The following is a 22811-nucleotide window of genomic DNA, read 5'->3' as shown; positions in this document are numbered from 1 at the left end:
GACAGTTAAGTGACAAGACAATATACTCTGTACAGCACTGCATAAATTATACTTGTTTGTTTAATAAAAAAAAATGTAAAAAGAAAACAGCCTGCCAACACTGATCAGCAGTTGGCAGGCTGATCTCTACGGCCCGCTGTGTACAGTGACGCGAGCTCTCGCTCGTGCAAGCTCCCGTCAAATCTCATTCCTCGCGAGATGACGCATATACAGTATGCGTTGCAGAGGAACGAGAGAGACGCTCTCCCGCCGCCATCCTGCATTAGACGGTGGGGAAGCAGTTAAAGGAAACCTGAAGTGAGGTGTAAAGCCGGCCTTAGGCTCCCTGCACACTGCATATGCGATTCCGATTTGCAATACAGATGCAGTATGATTAAAAATTGGATTTGCACGTAAAAACGATTAAGAATCAGAACCACAGTGTGCAGGGGACCTTAAAGTGAAATCAATGGAATTGATGTCCCATTGCCCCCTCGCTGGGCTGCAGACTCGGTCCTTGTCTCTCTACCTTGTATTCTAACTCTATGTCCACTTGGACAGTGGACATTGCACATTAGGACCCTCGTCCGCTCGCTGGGCTTCAGGCTGGGAACTCGGGTTGCAAGGTTAGAGCCGCTGGAGGATATTATAGGGTTAATTTATGTGCTCCATGACTTTGCACTTGCTCAGTTGCATTTTCATGCTATTTTGATGGGCAAGCTGAAATGTTGGAACACCCTTACTACTGGTACTGATATTTCCTTCCTTGCATTTACATTCCATTTTACTTTTTCTATATATGAATTGATGTGGGGTTTCTGTCTGGACAGCATTTACATTCCATTGTACTTTTTCTATATATGAATTGATGTGGGGTTTCTGTCTGGACAGGAAGTGGTGGAGATTTTTGCAGAAGGGGACACAGGACACCAACCAATGACATCCTCAAACACCTCACCACACTACCAAACATACAAGGAGAGTCCAATAATCAGCCCTACTGCCTGGCAACCAGTAACAAAAAGGGAAACTATGAACACTAGTTCCCAATACATTCTCAACGGCCGGTGGATAAATCCAGGACAGATATAGTCGCACGGAATTCTGGGATGGCAGTTCTTGGCTTTCCTCGCCCACACAGGGACTATGAGATAAGCTCCCCGAGCGGAACCACAACCCCCACAATCCCTCTGGCGAGAGTCGTTAGAGGCAGGCTAGAGTTGCGAGGCAGCAGCTGGTGCCCGCCCGCTTGGCGTCGCCGTTTCCATGCGATGTGCTCCTCTCCTCCTTGGCAACCACGCACACCCCTATTCTCGTCACCAGTACGCAAGACTTTCTGCGTATCCTCCTCACGCCGGGCGACGGCTGCGCAGCGCAGCTTCCGCCTGCTCGCCTGTGATTGAAGCGAGTGTATTATTTCACCTCAGTGATTCGTGCGAAGACTATTGGCCGTGCAGCGCTTGTCACAGTCGCATCCCTCCTCTCTCTCCCAGTAATGAGCGTGGATGAGGCGGCTCCTTAGTGTATTCCCTGTCTGTTCTCCTGTGGATTCCCCCTCGCCCTGTTTTCTCCCCGGGGAACATCTGGCCGCCCGCAGAGCCCTATTTGCCGCCGAGCACCACAGCTCCAGCCTCTTCCACCTGCCTGATGGGGGAGAGGATGCTGCAATGAGCAATCAGTGCTGTATGCTGATCTCTAGGGACTGACATTGGAAAGTCATCCTTCCCACCCAGCTAAGCTCATAGCAGCCCACCTGTTTTGCCATCACCAGAAAAGTTACTCAGCCTGTTGGCAGATCTAGTTGATGAGGAGGGGAGATGGAATAATACACATAATGAGGATGGCAGTGAAAGCATTGATGGCTCTCTCCACCTTCCTGCTGGGGAGATCTGGAAGCAGCCTGGACAGGGGATTATGGTGGCACTAGATAGCTGCTGACACATAGAGGCTTCTCTGGTGGTGGAGGAGGAGGAGCGGAGAGGAGGACACCCTGCCTGGCAGAAGAAGATAAGCCTGTGTGCCAGTCACCCTTCATTCATCCCCTGACCCCCCCCCCCCCTTCTCTGCTGCTGCCACCACCACCGTGTCCTTCTTCTCACATCATGGCGGACAGGACGGCCCCTGGGTGCCAGCTGCGCTTGCAGTGGGTGTACGGCTACAGGGGGCATCAGTGCCGCAACAACCTATACTACACGGCCGGGAAGGAGGTGGTCTATTTCGTGGCCGGGGTAGGGGTGGTCTACAACACCCGGGAGCACAGCCAGAGATTCTTCCTGGGACACAACGATGATATTATCAGGTGAGCGGCTCTTATGTAATGAGAAGCTGGAGAATGTTCAGGGTTCCCATCTCTGTCCCATGCCAGGCTAATGTAGCTGTGATTGTCAAGCAGAGGCTTGTGGACCACATGTGGCTCTCAGTATCCTGTGCTGCTGCTTTCCCTCTCATTTACCTGTAGCTTGTCCCTCTCTCTTTCTCACTCTGTTTATTCTACCTATAGGGTGTGCACGGCTCCCCAGTTTCTCTATCCTTGTAGCTTTATTCATACCCTCCTCTCTCCCTTACTCTCATCTCTAATCTGCCTGCAGGATGTCCAGCCCCTCTCCTTTCTTCTCATCTACCTGTAGAGCAATCACTTTCACCCCCTCTCTCACTCTGCGTCTTTCTGTGTCACCTGCCTGTAGCACGTCCACCTTCCTTACTCTTATCATCTGCCTGCGCTGAGTCCACCCCCTCCCAAATTCTCTATGTCTCAGCTACCTTTTGGGTGTCAACCTCCTTATCTACCTGTAGAGCGTCCACTTACCTCACACTCTCTCTACCCCCACTACCATCACCTCCTTGTTTCACTCACTTGCTTATAACTTACAAATTTCTTCTCTCAAATTTCTTCTTCAAATTTTCATTCTAGTATTTTTCTCATCAGGGGCGTAGCAATAGGGGGTGCAGAGGTAGCGACCGCATCGGGGCCCTTGGGTCGGAGGGGCCCCGAAGGGCCAGCCTTCAGCTACAGTATTAGCTCTCTATTGGTCCTGTGCTCATAATAATCACTTCTATAGATGCTTTGAATAGTAGTAATCATTAACAAGCTGTTCCCCATCCCCTTCTTGCACCTCTGACACTGTAGTTGCCATTGGCAGGTTTTGGTGCGCCGTATCAATTGTAATGTGTAGAGTGCTTGGGGGGCCCCATGTAAAACTTGCATCGGGGCCCACGGCTTCTTAGCTACGCCACTGTTTCTCATCCACCTTTACTATGTCCACCACCCTCTGTCTCCTGTACAACCTATGTGTCTATCCCTCCCACCACCACCACACACACATACACATATTCACTAACTCTCTCTCTCTCTCTCTCTCTCTCTCTCTCTCTCTCTCTCTCTCTCTCTCTCTCTCTCTCTCAGCTTTCAAATTCATTCCTCACTCTCCATCTCTCTTCCCTTTATTAACCTGTAGTGAATTCATCTCCCCCCACCCCCCCTTCTCATCTACTTGTATTATGTCCACCACCCTCTGTCTTCTCCACTTTCTATGTATCTACCTCTCTCGTCCCCCCCTCCCCTTCACTCTATCTCTCTGAGCAAATATCTTTCCCTCCCTCCATCTCTCTCCCTTTTATCTACCTGTGGTGCGTTCGCCGCACTCCCCTTTCTCATCTACCTTTAGGAAGTCCACTCTCCTCTCTCTCTCCCTCTCTTTCTCTGTGTGTTTCTCTTATCTTATTGCTTACAACTGAATATCTTTGTATTTCTGCACCATTAGTTTGGCCAGACACCTATGAGAGCATTTGTGTAGTTTTATTTTGGCATAGGTGTTAAATGTAAAGTAAACCAGTGATATGCGTGGGGATGGGGGAGATAAAATGTAGATGGTAATGGGAAGCCTCTGGATATTTTTGAAGCTTCCCATATCCTCCTCAATCCCACAGTTCCTGGACACTGGACCCTCTTCTTCTGGCTATGCTCCTGGGCCATGGACAAGTTCATCTGTTCTGGGCATGTGTGAGTAAGGTCTGCACATGCCCAGTAGAAAAAAAAAATAACTCATGCATGAGTGCTTTAACTATGCGCAGACCTTGCATGCCCATACACATGCCCAGTTTGTGAGCCCTCGTACACGGTTGTAGCACAACCACAAGAAAATTATTCGACTAGCTCTTGTTGAATAGGTTTAGAGGGATCCAGTACTGGAAAGGTGGGCTGTAAGAGGGTCCAGGAAAAGCATCTGGCCTACTCAGAAGCTTCTCGCTACTTAGGTTAAGTATCTAATTTTCCTTTTTTTTTTTTTTGCTTAACATCTGATAAACAATAAATAAATTATGAAAGTGAAATATTCCAAACAAATGTTTTTGTTTTTGGAGCGCTACCTGTAATGTTTTGGCAGCAGAGAGTCTTACTTTACTGTTGTTGTGCATACACTGAGTCGTAAGTCAGGTAAACAACCCATATGCTCCCTAAAATGCTCATGAAATCGCTTACAAACTGCTTATACAAAATGCTAGCGATTGCAGTTAGCGATAGCGTTTTGTAGTGGGTTCCAGGCTTCAGGCCGGTTTCACACTGCAGATTGGTGTTAGCAGTGCGGTGCGGCCCAGGGGCTACATCGCACTGACTGCACTACACCACCAAAAACAGGCTTTTGGGGATTACCGCGTTAGTACACGGTAACCCCTGTCTGGCAGCTGACCAAGCAGGAAGTGACACCCACTTCCTGTGGCCGAAGCAATCCTGTGTGCAGAAGTGTATTGCTAAAATACGCTTCCACGCTAGTGCAACACGTAAAATATGCGCGGGCATTTCAACACGTGTCGCCATAGATTTACATGTCTTCCGGTCCACCGCAGGTCGCCTCAGGAGCCGCACGGTAACGTAGGTATGTGCTCGCGTTAGGGTACTTCTGGCACACCCACAACGCGGGTAGTGTGAACTACTCCATAGAATTTCATTGCCCTGCAGTAGGGCTGCTCAAATCCGATTCGGGAGACATCCGGATAGTTGCTATCCGGATATCTCCCAGTAAACCCGTGCGGGGGAAGGGGGGGAGGGGTCAATCTTACTTGTCTGACGTCTTCTTTGTCCGTCCCTCAGCGCCTCCCACGATGTGCTCCACGCACGTCACGTGATTACAAACACTTCCTCCTTCAACCCGGAAGGAGGAAGTGTTTGTAATCACGTGACTGCCGCTTGGACCGCATCGTGGGAGGCGCCGAGGGACGGACCGAAGAAGACGTCAGATAGGTAAGATTGACCCTCCCGCCCACCCTGCACAGGTTTACTGGGAGATATCCGGATAGTAACTATCCAGATGTCTCCCGGATCGGATTTGAGCAGCCCTGCCCTGCAGTAGGCTGCGTCAAAAGTGCAGCGCCGCCTCAATGTAAAAGGGCCCTCGTGCCTGGAACCCACTAGCAGTGCACTCTAAGTGCCAGTGATTTGAAAAGTTGGTGACAATTGCCAGTGAGAGCAGCTTATTGAGAGAGGAAGAAATGGGCACAGATAGGAGTGGTGCACAATCAATGCCTGCATCAGGAAGTGAAAAAGCTAATCCTGGGATACAACAATTTTGATTGGCCAATTTTACCACCTGCATGGAGTATTAGGGTCAACAGATATTGAATACTATTTAATACTATGTGCAGATTGTGCATGTAAACTCTCATACAGTGCCACATGGAGCAAACTGGTCAGTGATTGGCCAATCAAAATTGAAGGTATTTACCGCCAGGCTTTTTAGGTGGCAGCAGTGCAGTTGATGGTGGTAGCAGTGCGATCGATGTTAGTTCACATTTTGCTGAAATCTGTTCTGAGTGGAGGAAGTTAAAGGACAGCTGAAGTGAGAGGGCTATGGAGGCTGCCATATTTATTTCCTTTTAAACAATACCAGCTCCCTGGCAGCCCTGCTGGTCTATTTGGATGCAGTAGTGGCTGAATAACTCCAGAAACAAGCATGCAGTTAATCTAATCAGATCTGACAATAATGTCAGAAACACCTAATCTGCTGCATGCTTGTTCAGGGGCTATTGCATCACGGCGTTCGAACGTCACAACGTCTGAACGTCTTGCCGTGCACCGTCGCCAACAACGCGCCTTCTATTGTTCCACGTTCTATCGTTTAATTCAGTCTTTGCGTGTGTACGCTCATGTATGGCCGATTGCCATACTTTTCTGTCGTTGAGCGACTTTACTTTCCCGCCTGTCGTCCGTTTTGTCGTTCGTGTGGATGTGACGTTCAAACGATTTAACTTTCCTCGAAAAGTCGTTCATATAGCTAGTCCAAACGACAGTCTGTGGAAAAATCTGACGTGTGTATGGGCCTTAATGGTAGAGGCAGATGATCAGCAGGGCTGCCAGGCAACTGGTATTGTAAAAGGAAATACATATGGCAGCCACCATATCCCTATCACTTCAGTTGTCCTTTAAACAATGCATATCAGGTACATATTGTTGTTTTACGCAGACTGAGGCCCTGTTCATAGTGGTCAGTTGTGTTGCAGAATAATTCTGCATGTCAGCTCACTGCCCATACAATCGAATGGACCTGTTCAGAGTAAAGGATCTCATTCTAACTCGCTGTGTGCAGGCTTTGTATTTAAGTCTATGTCCAGTTTCCAGATCACAGTCATTATCACACGTGCATTATGCATCTGGCCACTGTGAACCTAGCCTGATAGTATATGATGATGTCAAAGGAAACCTAAACTGAAGTAAAAAAAAAAAAGTTTAAAGAGGAACTCCAGCCTAAACAAACATACTGTCATTAAGTTACATTAGTTATGTTAATTAAAATAGATAGGTAATATAATCGCTTACCCACCCTCTTTTAAAAGAACAGGCAAGTGTTTGATTTCATGATGGCAGCCATCTTTTTGGTTGAAAGGAGGTCACAGGGAGCATGAGACACAGTTCCAACCATCCTGTGTCCTGAGCACCTTTCCCAGTTGCTAGGCAATGTGAATTACAACATAGGAAATCCCATTATGCTCTGCACAGCATCAGGGAAAAAAAGCCCAGGCTTTTTTTCTTTGATGGGTGGAGCTTAGATAAAAATGCAGCTAAAAATGATGCTTTGGTAAGAAAAACAAAGTTCTGATGCTGTGAAACTGTTAAAGTAACACCAAGCTTTTCAGTTCTGCTGAGTAGATTTTTAGTCCGGAGGTTCACTTTAACTTACCTGGAGTTTCTACTAGCATCCCACAGCCGCCCTGTGTCCGCACTGTCCCTCTAGTCCCCCGCACTGACCCTTTTCCGGCCTGCCGACCGGCTAGTCGACGGGCTACTGCACAGTCGTGGCCACACCCGTCCTTCATCACCAGGGCTGTGGAGTCGGTACAAAAATCTTCCAACTCCGACACCTCAGTTTATGAAACCACGACTCCGACTCCTCGACCCTGACTCCTTAGTCTAGAACTTAACAGGGCTGTGGATTTTGTACAAAAATCATTTGACTCCGACTCCCGACTCCTCAGTTTATGAAATCAACGACTCCGGGTGTCCAAAATTGCTCCGACTCCAACTCCACAGCCCTGTTGATAACGCTACTGTCGCCAGGAGCCTTCAGCGCATGCGCAATAGAGAGTGCGTTCAGGAGTTGTGCGGACCAGGGCCATGCATCCAAATCACAGAGGGTCGTTGTGGAGAGACTGGAGGATCCTTTAGTCTGGTAGGAGCCTCAGGTAAAGCCTTTTTTTCCTTCAGTTCAGGTTCGCATTAAGGCCCTAGTTTGTTGTACACAATTGTGATAAAGCAGGAAATGATCACAGCAGATTAGAGGTTTACAAATCTACATCACATGCTTGATGAGTTCTGCTGCACACAAGCAACACTAATGTGAATCAGCGGTGTATTGCACAGTAGTGATCTCCTCTCAGATATGTTTGCTGTGGGCATGGTGCGTGGCTGTATTCTGAGCCTTGTGTCACTGGTTTGGACTGAGGCTAGGAACACATTAGGCAGTGTGTGAAAGGTAGCATTTTGCTGCATATGCGTTTTTAGTGTGTTTGTCGTGTTTTCTATGCGTTTGCGTTTCTTCCCCACACATGCATTTTTCTTGCGTTTTGGTTGCATTTTAATGCGTTTGCGTTTCCCATATACAAAATGCATATGCGTTTTTTAAAAGCGTTATATGCAAATCACTAGGAAGTCAACAAGAAGCGGTAATTCATCATCAGACTTGTTTTTTTTTAAAGAAACGCTTATCAAAAAGCAAGCAAAACCAAAACGCACTAAATATTTTGTCTCGGTGAGGCCAATTTTTGTCTTGGTGATTGTTGCCACTTGATGTCAGAATTGTCATCATATGGAAAAAACTAAGGATGCCCATTCACTTATATATTGCCAATCAATGTAGCAAAAAGATAGATCCCTCTCTGATCTGATCTGCCACCATCACCTTCTAATCAGCAATAAGCATAAACTCTGCAAAACTTGTCTAAAGCCTCATCTACACGTGTAGATGAGGCGGCGATCCGGCGGCTCGAATAGCTGCCGGATCGCCTCTTCCGCGTCCCCGCTCGCCACGCGTGCGCCGGAATCAATACCCGCGCGATTCCCGCTCGTCCCCGCCGGCGCCGCTTATCTTCCGCTCGATTCCCTGCCATTGTCCCCTCGCGGGGAGCGAGCAGGGAATCGGCGGTGGGGAGATCCGTCCTGTTGGATCTTATCAATCGAGCCGCATCAGCGGCTCAATTGATAAGGAACATCGCCGCCGCATCTACGCGTCCACGACATATCATGTGATTAATTTGAAACATTTTGATTGGGTGGTTTGATTACTTGTTACTTCCTTTTCCTGTGTAGACTAAAAGAGAAAGCAGATGTGACAAGAGACACACACAGTCTCAAGCATCCAATCAGAGATGTACAAATTAATCACATGAGCGTATGACACGTCTGCTTTTACCTGAGTCTCCAATTCTGAGGTTTGTGGTTTATGCAAACTACAGGGAAAGACTGAACATGTTGGCTAGAGCAGCCAATTAGATTATGCCGTTTTCATGTAAGCAAAAATCTGAGTTAATTGAGAGGAGTAAGAATTTTCTGCTAGTTCTCTGTGCATGAACCATCTTGTATTTATTGGTGTGTGTTCAGCCTGCATCCAGTCTTAGTGGGTAACACTGTCTTAATGCTCAGACACATATATAAGCACTTTTCTGAGCGTTTTCACTTTTAAAAAATAGCTCCCATTCACTTGCATTAGAATCTCGGAAAAAAAACACGCCAATCGCCACAATCACGTACATTTTTCTGCGTCTGCGATTTTCACTATTGCAGCAATTTTACAGCGATTTTAATGCAAGTGAATGCAGCGATTTTTAAAAAGTGATCAGAAAGCGCTAAGCATTCAAAAACGCTCAGAAAAGAAAAGAAAACGCTTATAGTGTATCTGAGCCCTTCAGGGATATCATAGTGCTGTTAAAAATGTAAGCAAGTTATGTTCTAATGCACGACCGAAGCTTCTTTTAGGTCAGGAGGGTCGGTGAGCAGTGCACAGGCGCTGCCCGGCACCACACGTCCTTGATCGTGTTCCCGGGGCCATGAGTGCTCTGCACATGCGTAGTGTGCACATAGTCTTTCATATAGGAATGAATTAATGTATCTATAGAGATATAATCCTACCCCCTATTGGAGGCAGGTAAACATTGGCTGCAGGGAGGCAAAGTCGTTTTGGGCTAAGGCTATGTTTACAGTTGTGAGTTGTGGTGCAGTATAACAACTGCTTTGTAATGTGGCTTGCAGCAATGCAATGTACCACCTATGCGAAGTTAACAGTGCGGCAGCTGCGTTGCAGTATATTGCCATGCAGAACGCTTGCTTTAACAGTAACAGTGAAGTAAACATTGACTGGATGCTTCACTGTATGTAACACAAAGGGCCTGATTCACAAAGCGGTGATAACTCAGTTATCATGCCTAAAAGACTTTAGGCATGATAAGCTTTGCACTGCTGAGTTAGCACCGTTTTGTGCTCTCTATCGCGCGCAAAGTCCCATGCGCAAAGTTTTTGCGCGCGCAATCGCGCAACTCCGCGCGCAGCGCCCATAGGGTTTAATGGGAGCATCGCGCGCACTGCACCATGCGCCGCGCGAATGCGTGCGCAAATCTTTGCGCGAGTTTCATTTTATCACGCCTAAACTGAGTTTAGGCATGATAAAGGGCTTTTCACAGGCGTGCAAACACTTTGCACCGCTTTGTGAATCAGGCCCAATGTGTGAATAACGCCCGGCACTGCTTCTCTGTTGCATTCCTGCTGTCACAGGGAACGCAATGCAACTCCCAATGTGAACCTAGCCTAAGGCCGTGTTTCCACTACACACGGATTCTGGATGCAGAAAAACTGACTCCAATGAATGCCTATGGGAAATGTGCATCAGAAAAATCGCATTTAGTGTAAACAGGCCCATAGGAATTAATTGAAGTCAGATTTGCTGCATCCAGAATCCGCATATAGTGGAAACAGGCCCTATACAGATGATTATGTCAATTCAATTAAATTGGATGCCCTCTAGTGGTAGTGATTTGAGTGCCAGCCACACTGCTGATTTTCAGCGGATAGCTCCTGATATTGGAATCAGGTAATTTAACATCGTCAGGACTTGGCTACTAAATAGCTGCATACCACATATTGGTTATAGGAAATTTAACATGAGTGGAGCTAAGTTAAAATATAGCCGAGCTTCAGATTATGCGATCGGGTTATAGGTTAAGGTAAGGATTCGTTTTTAGTAGGGTAAAACCCCTTCCCCACTTGTAGCAATGCACGGCACTTGCATAGCTTTTAAATTCTCTCCAGTGTGTTGCAGATTCCATTCATTTTGCATGCAACCATACAAGAAATTCCCACACTGAAGCACAACGCATGGTTAGAAAGTAAACATCAGACAATGCAATCTATGCACTTCCTATGTCTTATGTTTGTGTGCCTATTGCACACACACTGTGTGTTGCTGTATGGGACTTGTGTTAGGGGATACGATAGGGGGAAGACAGAATTAATAGCCAGGGAGAGAAGTTTACGAACGGTATTACTTTGGTAGGAAGGGTTAAGGTTTAACGTTTAGGTAGAGGTATGTACTGTCAAGCAGAGTTCCCCAACCCTGTCCTCAAGGCCCACCAACAGTACTTGTTTTGCAGAAAACCACAAATATGAACAGGTGAGATAATTAGTGTCTCAGCAGAGCTGATTACCTACCTATGTGGATTTACACAAAACATGCACTGTTGGTGGGCCTTGGATAGGGTTGGGGAACACTACTATAGTACATACAATTGGAGTAGTTACTGCTGACAATATCAGTTCCACGCTGGAATGGACACTAATGATCCATTGGTTAGTTAGGTGACTCTAAAAGTGACCCACTCCATTTTAAGTGGCAGCAGAGTTCTGTCTTGTAGTCCAGGTGGCATGGTACTGCACACCCCATTTACTTACCTTGAATTAGCTTGTAACCTATATAAAAGTAAAATCAATATATATGTGGGAAAAGGTTGCAGCCAATCTTATTGGGGTTACAATAAATGATGATCAAGTTTATTAAACAGTGTAATCAATTATTAACACATACCAATAGATCATAAATGTATTATATACTATAAACCAACAACATTGTTAATGACAACATAACAACGAAATGTTTGCCCAACAGGGTGACATTACCCAAACGCCTAAGCTTGGGCAGGATTATGCCGCAACAAGTTTGGCCAGCGACAAGGCACAGGGGGTGGAAGCTTATTCTTTGCTCTTTTCAGCTGCTGCTGACATCACCACCACTCTTCTTATCTGTGCTCTCTTGACCGCTGATTGGCTGCTCCTAGATGCCCACCAAACCTCCAGCCAATTGAATACACCTTTTCGCCAGCTCTCCCCAGATACTGGGGGAATCTGTTATGCTGGGAATACACAGGTCGATGCTGGCGCTCGATTCTACGCCCGATCGTTTTTCCGCTCGATTCTCTTATCGTCTGCTCGTTTTTCTTATCTTTTTTTTTCAATTCACTTCAATGAGAATTCGAGCGGCAAACTGATCGAACGGTGATCGGACATGTCGGAAATGATCTATCGAGCCATCTTAATGGCTCAAAATCGAGCCGTGTGTTCCCAGCATTGAACACACATATAAAATATATCCCCTACTAAGATGTTAGCTATTTGTGTAGTTTGAGACGTAGATATTCGTCTATTGAATCAGACGGCTGCTGCGCGCCCCCACGCTCGCTCCAGTCCACACTCTCGACGGTGACTGTTAGTGGGGAGATCAGTGAATGGGAACTTAGTTCCCATTCATAGCTCTAAGTCCCCATGTCAATGATCTCCATCATCAATGAGATGCTGAGGTCATTGTAACAAATGAAGTAACACATGCACATGTTAATTCCTGTTCGCGTACTAACAGTATGCGGCAGGGAAAAAATGTGTGGGGACATTTAGGCCTCAATTCACTCATCTTTATCAAACACTTTATCGAACGTTTGATAATTTACCTCATGGGCAAAATCTAATTTTGCCCATTCATTGCTCTAAGTCCCCATGTCAATGATCTCCAGCATCAATGAGATGCCTGCGGTCATTGTAACAAATGAAGTAACACATACACACGTTAATTCCTGGCAGGGAAAAAAGTCACTAAGGTGTTATAGATTTATTGAACGTTTTATGGATAAAACATTCGATAAATATATAACACCTTTTGAATTCAAAATTAGATTTTACCCATGAGGTAAATTATCAAACGTTCGATAAAGTTTTTGGTAAAACCTAGTGAATTGAGGCCATAGTGGCCAAATAGCAAAATTACACCTGTTTTTTTTTTTTTTTTTATAAAAATAACACATTCCATTAAAATGAACCCCTTACCTCCTCCACTCTCCCATAGTTACCCACATAAAACATCTGCATATTAAAATAAAAAATGACTTAAAAAAACACAGAAATAGTTACCCTAGTTAGTGAACTTTTTTAATATGTACTGTATGTCCTGAGGGTATATACTGTTATTTTTGCAATTATGGGCTTGTAATTAGTGATAGACGCAAAACAGAAAAAATACACCTTTATTTGCAAATAAAATATTGTCGCCATACATTGTACTAGGGAAAGATTTTAAATGTTGCAATAATCAGGACAAATGAGCAAATAAAATGTGTGGGTTTTATCCACAGTAGGACGTTTTATTTTACAACTATAATGGCCAAAAATTGAGAAATAATGAGATTTTTTTCTTTTTTTTTATTATTCCCATTAAAATGCACTTAGAATAATAAAAATTCTTAGCAACATGTACCACCCAAAGAAATCCTAATTGGTGGTGAAAAAACAAGCTATAGATTATTTCATTGTGATAAGTAGCTATAAAGTTATTGGCGAATGAATGGGAGGAGTGCTGAAAGGTGAAAATTGCTCTGGTACAAAAGGGGAAAACCCCTCAGTAGTGAAGTGGTTAAACACCAATATAAAATATATCCTGCACTAAGATGTAAAACCAGTGGTGGTGGGAATTGTAAATGACATGTAATGAAATGCTTCTAGCACAGCATTATCTTTATGGAGTCACCTCTCTGCAGGCAGCAGATATTAAATAGTGCCTGGGCCACAAAGAGTCAGTGTTGTTCTCCGCTACCACTTGCCCTTTCTATAATGTAACATTTATTAAGGCTCACCGGGGTATTGCAGTAATTGGTGGTGTAATGAAGCTTAGTGCTGGCAGCGCAGTGCTGTCTAGTCTACAGGCCCAGTGTGAGTCCAGCCGATTCCTCTGTGTACTGCTGCATCAAGTCACTTTAATGTGTGGCAGCTGACCTTTTACTGGAGTGACTTTCTTTCTTCCCTTGTCATAATAAAAGCAAATAGCCAGTCCTGTCTGCACTTCTTATAGCATTATGTACACTGAGCGGCGCATAATACTTAATGCAGGTACTGAATAATGCATAATTCTCAGCAGGCCTGCAGAGGTGAGCTCTCAGCTGCTGAAGTTATACGTGTTTATTTACAGCTTGGCTTTCCCTGTTTTCTGATTTAGTGACACATAAATCAGTGCTGGGATTCGAAGGCCAAATGCAACTGTGTATGTAGTAGACTGGGTTGTGTAGAATCCATCCATTCTCTCACATGATGTGGGATTGTCCGTTAATCAAGCAATTTGGAAGGAAGTAGATAAAACAAGACAATTTTTTTAGTGCACTTTTCTCCTGGTGGACTCAAAGAGCTTGAGCTGCCGCCACTAGGGTACACTCAGTAGGCAGTAGCTGAATAGGTGCTGGCTTACTGAACAGGAAGAGCTGAGATTCAAAGCCAGGTTGCCCGTGTCATAGGCAGGGCCCTTAACCATTATGCTGTTCAGCTACTCTACAATCAATAAGTAGAGGACTTCTGTAGTATAAACTTTCCACAAATATGAATCCCATCCTCCAGGATTAGCAGTTTCGGGGATGGGAGAAGGTGTGGAGGGCCCCTTCCTGAGTAGGTTAGAAGCAACAACCCACAGAAGGCTCATTATCAGGAAGTGGAAAGTAAGGGATGACACGTTTTTAAAGGATTGGGCAGCTGAAATGTCTAGTACTCTTGAAGACGAGGTACTGGGAGGGAGGAAGGCCCTGTCTCTAACAGAATGGCAGAAGCTGGAATAATATTGGATCTAATCATAACCAGGGGAGAATGGTCCAACAACCTTACTACTGGATGAATGTCAATTGGAAGGGTGGGGTTGGAGGTGTCCTGTCGGAGAGAGAGTGGATAATGGGTGGTGGTCTGTAAGAGAATGGATGAGGGGTGGTGGTCTGTTAGAGAGAGTGGATGAGGGGTAATGGTCTGTAAGAGAGAGTGGATGAGGGGTGGTGGTCTGTAAGAGAGAGTGGATGAGGGGTGGTGATCTGTAAGAGAGAGTGGGTGAGGGGTGGTGATCTGTAAGAGAGAGTGGGTGAGGGGTGGGGGTCTGTAAGAGAGAATGGATGAGGGGTGGTGGTCTGTAACAGAGAGTGGATGAGGGGTGGTGGTCTGTAAGAGAGAGTGGATGAGGGGTGGTGGTCTGTAAGAGAGAGTGGATGAGGGGTGGTGGTCTGTAAGAGAGAGTGGATGGGGGGTGGTGGTCTGTAAGAGAGAATGGATGAGGGGTGGTGGTCTGTAACAGAGTGGATGAGGGGTGGTGGTCTGTAAGAGAGAGTGGATGAGGGGTGGTGGTCTGTAAGAGAGAGTGGATGAGGGGTGGTGGTCTGTAAGAGAGAGTGGATGAGGGGTGGTGGCCTGTAAGAGAGAGTGGGTGAGGGGTGGTGGTCTGTAAGAGAGAATGGATATGAGGGGTGGTGGTCTGTAAGAGAGAGTGGATGAGGGGTGGTGGTGTGTAAGAGAGAGTGGATGAGGGGTGGTGGTCTGTAAGAGAGAATGGATGAGGGGTGGTGGTGTGTAAGAGAGAGTGGATGAGGGGTGGTGGTCTGTAAGAGAGAGTGGATGATGGGTGGTGGTCTGTAAGAGAGAGTGGGTGAGGGATGGTGGTCTGTAAGAGAGAGTGGATGAGGGGTGGTGGTCTGTAAGAGAGAGTGGATGAGGGGTGGTGGTCTGTAAGAGAGAGTGGGTGAGGGGTGGTGGTCTGTAAGAGAGAGTGGATGAGGGGTGGTGGTCTGTAAGAGAGAATGGGTGAGGGGTAGTGGTCTGTAAGAGAGAATGGATATGAGGGGTGGTGGTATGTAAGAGAGAGTGGATGAGGGGTGGTGGTCTGTAAGAGAGAGTGGATGAGGGGTGGTGGTCTGTAAGAGAGAGTGGATGATGGGTGGTGGTCTGTAAGAGAGAGTGGGTGAGGGATGGTGGTCTGTAAGAGAGAATGGATATGAGGGGTGGTGGTCTGTAAGAGAGAGTGGGTGAGGGATGGTGGTCTGTAAGAGAGAATGGATGAGGGGTGGTGGTCTGTAAGAGAGAATGGATGAGGGGTGGTGGTCTGTAACAGAGAGTGGATGAGGGGTGGTGGTCTGTAAGAGAGAATGGATGAGGGGTGGTGGTCTGTAAGAGAGAGTGGATGAGGAGAGAGTGGATGTCAGTTGGATAGTAGTAGACACTAGACAGCGTTCTCTTCGGCCTCTTGCACACTACATACGATTCCGATTTGCGATTTTTGAATCGGTACTGCATGCTGCGTTTTTTTCTGCATTTTTTGTTTGATAGCATCCAGGGACAATCGGATTTGCAGTGTGCAGGGGGCCTTAGCTGGATAGTAATAGACAGCTCTCTGTCAGTTGGATGGTAGTAGACCTCTCTCTGTCAGTTGGATAGCAGTACACAGCTTTCTGTCACTTGAATAGCAGTAGATAGCTCTCCAGTGTTCTCCTCAGGCTCTTTTAGCTGTGGGCTACACCCGGCTAATTTTGGTAAGCATTTGGCTGTCATTGACTCGCCTCCTCCTCTTCCTTCTGTGCTGTAAGCAGAGCTGCACCTGCCCTGCATTTCCACCCTCGCACTCCACACGGCTACTTTTTCATGCCATCTGGCTGCAAAAAAATTCTGGGAACAACACGGTTTCTCTTTGGTTTCCAAGTCTGCAGAAATTGTCATCATTGTGGAGATGGTTATTCTGGGCAATCACTTGTTGATAAGAGCTTTATACATAACTAGTAGACCTAAGCCCGTTTAAAAACGGCTCTAGGTCTGTCTCTCATTGCCGCCGCATGTCACCCGTCCGCCCGTGCACATGCCCGCCCGGCTAACTGGCCCTGTCCTCCTGCCCCAACGGCTGTCCGTGCTGCGCACATACGCAGTAGCATAAAGCACGGACCCAAGGACACAGGGACAGGAGTACGCAGGGACAGTTAGGTTTTATTAGCTTTAGCAACATTTTTGTAAAAATGGATCCCATTAAGCCTTTCCAGTTCTCTCCGTGTCCTCATTCCAGCTCTGTCACCACCATTAAAGTTATTCAATCAACTGGTCGAACACACCTTGGAAGGCTTTGGAAGCACTTGTTTTCCTGAGTGCTTCCAAAGACCGCGCAGTACGGAGCCGTCCAAAGCCTTCCAAGGACTTCCGGAGGTGGCATATTTGAACGGGTGACAGCGGGGGAACAAGGACACAGAGAGGGGACCGGGAAGCCTCTATGAGATCCAGAGCAATCCCTCTCCATAGGTGAGAATTTGACTTTTTTTTCTAGGACACTTGACATTTGCTTTAAAATATAGTGAGCAAAATAGCATCAGAGATAATTTATTCAGGAACAATTTAAAGTGCACCTGAGATGAAGTATTAGGGCCCGTTTATGACCCTGGGGCTTGCTCTAGCCCCATGAGGGCTCTGCGCTCCCTCATCGTCCTCCCTAGCCGCTCCATTCTCCCAGGATTGCTTCCAGTGTCTGGCAAAGTCGGGGCCAGTCGTGGTGTTCTGCGTTTGCGTGGCCTTGCCGCGCGCGCCCCCAACAATCTCCCGCAGAATGAGCCCAGCCACGGGAGCGTGACGGGGTTGTTGGTGCAGAACACTGCGACTGTGCCAGATACCGGAGGATACCTGGAACAACAGAGCAGCCGGGGAGGACAACGAGGGAGTCCACAGCCATCATGGGGCTGGAGGAATCCCCGGGTAAGTATAAATTGGCCCTAATACTTTATTTCAGGTTTACTTTAATTTAAAGTACACACACTGAACTAAACTCGGCTCATGCAACCATTAAAGTGAAGCTAAACTCAGAATTTCCTATCTGCTCTAAAAGATTACCCACAGCGTGATAACCTTTATGGCCAAAAAGATGTCTTCATTACAATTTATGGAATTCCTATAAAAAGGGATGTTTAGAATTTGGTTTCACTTTGCAAGGAGCACTGAAGGGGTTTACAGTAGCCACAGCATTTACTGTATGGGGTAAGCCACATCAGAGCTCTTGCAGTCCATTCACAGCTGCTGATAAGAACTAATTTAGACACTTTAGATCTGGCTAAACAACTACAGACCACACAGCAGTGGATTTCCTCAGCATTTACAGTGGCTTGCAAAAGTATTCGGCCCCCTTGAAGTTTTCCACATTTTGTCACATTACTGCCACAAACATGAATCAGTTTTATTGGAATTCCACGTGAAAGACCAACACAAAGTGGTGTACACGTGAGAAGTGAAACTAAAATCATACATGATTCCAAACTTTTTTTTACAAATTAATAACTGCAAAGTGGGGTGTGCGTAATTATTCAGCCCCCTTTGGTCTGAGTGCAGTCAGTTGCCCATAGACATTGCCTGATGAGTGCTAATGACTAAATAGAGTGCACCTGTGTGTAATCTAATGTCAGTACAAATACAGCTGCTCTGTGACGGCCTCAGAGGTTGTCTAAGAGAATCTTTGGAGCAACAACACCATGAAGTCCAAAGAACACACCAGACAGGTCAGGGATCAAGTTATTCAGAAATTTAAAGCAGGCTTAGGCTACAAAAAGATTAACAAAGCCTTGAACCTCCCACAGAGCACTGTTCAGGTGATCATTCAGAAATGAAAGGAGTATGGCACAACTGTAAACCTACCAAGACAAGGCCGTCCACCTAAACTCACAGGCCGAACAAGGTGAGCGCTGCTCAGAAATGCAGTCAAGAGGCCCATGGTGACTCTGGATGAGCTGCAGAGATCTACAGCTCAGGTGGGGGAATCTGTCCATAGGACAACTATCAGTTGTGCACTGCACAAAGTTGGCCTTTATGGAAGAGTGGCAAGAAGAAAGCCATTGTTAACAGAAAAACATAAGAGGTTCTGTTTGCAGTTTGCCACAAGCCATGTGAGGGACACAGCAAACATGTGGAAAAAGGTGCTCTGGTCAGATGGAACTTTTTGGCCAAAATGCATAACGCTATGTGTGCCAGAAAACTATCACTGCACATCACTCAGAACACACCATCCCCACTGTCAAATTTGGTTGCGGCAGCATCATGCTCTGGGGGTGCTTCTCTTCAGCAGGGACAGGGAAGCTGGTCAGAGTTGATGGGAAGATGGATGGAGCCAAGTACATGGCAATCTTGGAAGAAAACCTCTTGGAGTCTGCAAAAGACTTGAGACTGGGGCGGAGGTTCACCTCCCAGCAGGACAACGACCCTAAACATAAAGCCAAGGCAACAATGGAATGGTTTAAAACAAAACATATTCATGTGTTAGAATGGCCCAGTCAAAGTCCAGATCTAAATCCAATTGAGAATCTGTGGCAAGATCTGAAAACTGCTGTTCACAAACGCGGCCCATCTAATCTGACTGAGCTGGAGCTGTTTTGCAAAGAAGAATGGGCAAGGATTTCAGTCTCTAGATGTGCAAAGCTGGTAGAGACATACCCTAAAAGACTGGCAGCTGTAATTGCAGCAAAAGGTGGTTCTACAAAGTATTGACTCAGGGGGCTGAATAATTACGCACACCCCACTTTGCAGTTATTGATTTGTAAAAAATGTTTGGAATCATGTATGATTTTCGTTCCACTTCTCACGTGTACACCACTTTGTATTGGTCTTTCACGTGGAATTCCAATAAAATTGATTCATTTTTGTGGCAGTAATGTGACAAAATGTAGAAAACTTCAAGGGGGCCGAATACTTTTGCAAGCCACTGTATATGTGGAATAAAGACTTTTCACTGTGTGCTGTGCAAGAACTCGTTCCACTTTAAGGACTGCCTTAGGTGAGAGCCTAGCATGTGTACAGGAACCCCCTGACTTCGTCTAAAGATCCAGCATGCCCTCTTCTCTTGCCTGCCCGACCCTGAGAGCATTGTTGTCTTCTCACCAACCCCCCCCCCCCCCCCCCCCACTCCATAGTGCACTGTACCTCGTCCCTCTGCCCTCATCCATAGCAGTAGCTGCATCGCTAGCTTAGATGTATGTAACGAGGCCTAAGTGCTTGTATTGCTTGTAATTTGCCAAAAAGCTAGAATGTATATAAGTCGAGAAAATGATAAGGTGAGATAACACATGGAAGAAATTTAGCGCTGGGCAAGCTTTTCTGTCACTACCGCTAATGCACTGTAAATAATGTAACACGTATTTGATGTCTTTTAAGTAAAGGTTAGCTTTTAAATGTAAAATCTATAAACGGCATGAATAAAAAAGTCTGGACTGAGACTGAAATGATGAGCGCAGCCTGTATGACCCTTCCACACCCCATAGGAGGGCTCTGCAGTGCAAGGCTGCTTCTAACATGAGCACAGCAGTGCCTGGAGTGCTCTCCTGCGGGGGATGGGGGACGGGGGGTGCAGCAGCAAATGCACCTGTCTGCTGAGTTTGTTCAAACCCAGTCACATTGTTTACACAGTTTTCTACTTTGAAGTGAAGGTTTGAAGATGTCTCCTCCTTTCATTAGAAAGGTTTAGCCTTTCCTGTGGAGGTCATCTACCTATTGGCAGGGACTCCGCCTACTTTTTTTCCATGTAGTCAGCTTTTGGGGTCATGCCTGAGTTGGGAAGTCACTGTCGTATAACATGGATGTAGCTTATCAACAACATGTATCGACTGTTGCTAATTATTTTATCATTACATCAAAATGATATTTTTTTAATCATTTTTACTGAACGTAAATTATCATTTTACTGAAATATAGAAAGGCTGGCAATACATATTGTATGCTTAAAACATACCATATTTTTCGGAACATAAGGTTTGGAGGGCAAAAACCAGGTAAAAAAAAATATGTTAAACCTGGTGTGTCCATGTTCCAGGAGCGTCTTGTAGATGCTCTCCCCCCAATCAGTGTCCTCCTGTTCCCTTCTGTCCTCCTTTGCTCCTCCTGTGTGTCCCCTTCTGTCGAAAGTGTGTCCCGCTGTGTCCCCTCCTTGTCCCTCTGTGTCCCCTCCTTCTCCTCTCCTGGTCCCCCGTGTCTCGCCCTGGTCACCCTTTGCCCCCTCCTGGTCCTCCTGTGTCCCCTCCTTGTCCCCCTGTGTCTCGCCCTGTGTTTCCTCCTGGTTCCCTGTGTCTTTTCCCAGTCTACCTTTGTCCTCTCCTGGTCCCCCTGTGTCTCCTCCTTGACCCCTGGTCCCTCCCTTGTATCCTCCGCTCCCTGTTAAAATTAAATAGCGGCAGCTTGGCTCCCCTTCCAGCACTGGGTGATCCTCCGCTCCGGCTGGTGTCTTCCGCTCCCTCTGTAAAATAAAATTACGGCAGAGCGGCTCACCTCAGCCGGCGATTTCAGCACTGGCGATCTGCAGACCTCTCCTCTTCCACGCTGCTTCCTCTAGTGAAGGCTTCTGTTGGGGCCAGTGCACACCAAAAACCTCTAGCAGATCTGCAAAACGCTAGAGGTTTTTGAAGCAGATTTCAGAGCGATTCTAGGCATGTTTAGAGACGTTTTCTAAACATGCCTAGCGGTTTTGGAGCGTTTTTGTGTAGCAGATTACAAATATTGTTACAGTAAAAGCTGTTACTGAACAGCTTCTGTAACAAAAATGCCTGGAAAACCGCTCTGATCTAGTGTTTTTCAGAGCGGTTTTCCACTTTCCTATACTTTAACATTGAGGCAGAAAAACCCCAGGAATCTAAACAATGCTGCAACCCCAGAGTTTGCGTTTGTGGAAAAAACGAAGCGCTCTGGTGTGCACCATCCCATTCACTTTCATTAGCCAAGCGGTTTTCCCCCTGCAAGCGTTTTAAAAAACGCTCCAGAACCGCTCTGGTGTGCACCAGCCCTTGGTGATGGGATCAACAGAAGCCTAGGAAGGTGAGCCACGCTGCCACTATTTAATTTTACACAGGGAGTGGAGGAGCCCCGCAGGGAGAAGGCAGAGAATCCCCGACGTGGCGGCGGGTTGGTGGTTTCATATCGGCAGGCGATCGTAAGTTGGGCGCTCCCGGCCTTTGGAATAGAAGATGCAGAGACTTTTTATCCCCATTTACTTGGGGAGAAAAAGTGCATCTTATATTCTGAAAAATACGGTACTGTAGATGTTCCAGAGAAAAATGTGTGAAAAGAGGCCCCACCCTTAACACAGAACTGCAAATCAGGAGCTGTTGTAATATTACTCAGTTGAGGTCAAAATACAAAAAAATACAGCGCTCAACTACATGTGAAGTAAAGGGAACTCTTAAGAGTTTGATTTGCTGATGTCAGGAATGCCTGGATTGAAAAACCCCCACCCCTGTGGGTATGCCTACTTTTTGTTGCCTTGACAAAGACCAGGTGAGTTGAAACATATAGGCAGGGAGGAGGTGGAACCGGCCGGACCGCACGACCCATGTGATTGAAATATGGAGCTCTGTGTTTGTAGCAGGCATGTGAGCTGCCCTTACAAACCTTACACCACTGGAGTCATCGTCACCTGGCTTGTGGATACACACTCTACTGTCCTGCAGACAGCGGTTGTTGAGGAGCAGTGAGATCTGTATGTTATCCGTGCCACCGTGCGTACACAGTTAACTGGCATCTGCAATCTACGTAGTGCTGGGCTCAAGACACTGTATGCATTGCTGGCTTGTGTTGTGTGATCTGGCTATGCATTGTATGTGAAATCGGTCTGCATTATAGGGCTTAACCATTAGGTCGTGGGGTCCCCCCGATTCATGCATTTAGAGTGGGGTATCCCCTGCTCTGTGGGAATATACTGTTGCTGTGATTGGCCAATACATTTTCCTTTTACTTCATGTAGTTGAGAACTATATTTTTAGTATTTTGACTATACTGCAGATGTTCTACTTGGTGTTAGCAGTCAGTACCGAGATATTTGTAGATGTGCAACCTGTCAGTCATAATTGCCTAGATGGCATTAACCTCCTTAGCGGTAACCACAGCTCAGAGCGGTAACCCCGAGCTACACTCATGGTAGATGCCGGAAGTCCATGAAGAGCATTGCGCACAGCGGGCATTTTCACTCACCTCCCGGGCGATTCAAACGCTAGCGGCCATTCCTCTTCCTGACCACGAA

At 46.4% G+C, this 22811-nt stretch overlaps 1 protein-coding gene across 2 annotated transcripts in view; it reads left to right on the top strand.

The window, feature by feature from the left end:
• The first annotated feature begins 1327 nt into the window (after positions 1-1327).
• The window catches only part of EML6 (EMAP like 6), a 245299-nt gene continuing 223815 nt past the window's right edge, over positions 1328-22811 (top strand). For both annotated transcript variants that reach the window (XM_068232562.1, XM_068232561.1), the window contains exon 1: positions 1328-2278. In XM_068232562.1, coding sequence (XP_068088663.1) covers positions 2082-2278 — 197 coding nt within the window. In that variant the 5' untranslated portion in view covers positions 1328-2081. The remainder of the gene's footprint in view (positions 2279-22811) is intronic.

The sequence above is a fragment of the Hyperolius riggenbachi genome, chromosome 4 (genome assembly GCF_040937935.1).
Source record: "Hyperolius riggenbachi isolate aHypRig1 chromosome 4, aHypRig1.pri, whole genome shotgun sequence".
In the NCBI taxonomy this organism is placed as follows: domain Eukaryota; kingdom Metazoa; phylum Chordata; class Amphibia; order Anura; family Hyperoliidae; genus Hyperolius; species Hyperolius riggenbachi.
This window is presented reverse-complemented; position numbering and strand designations above follow the sequence as displayed.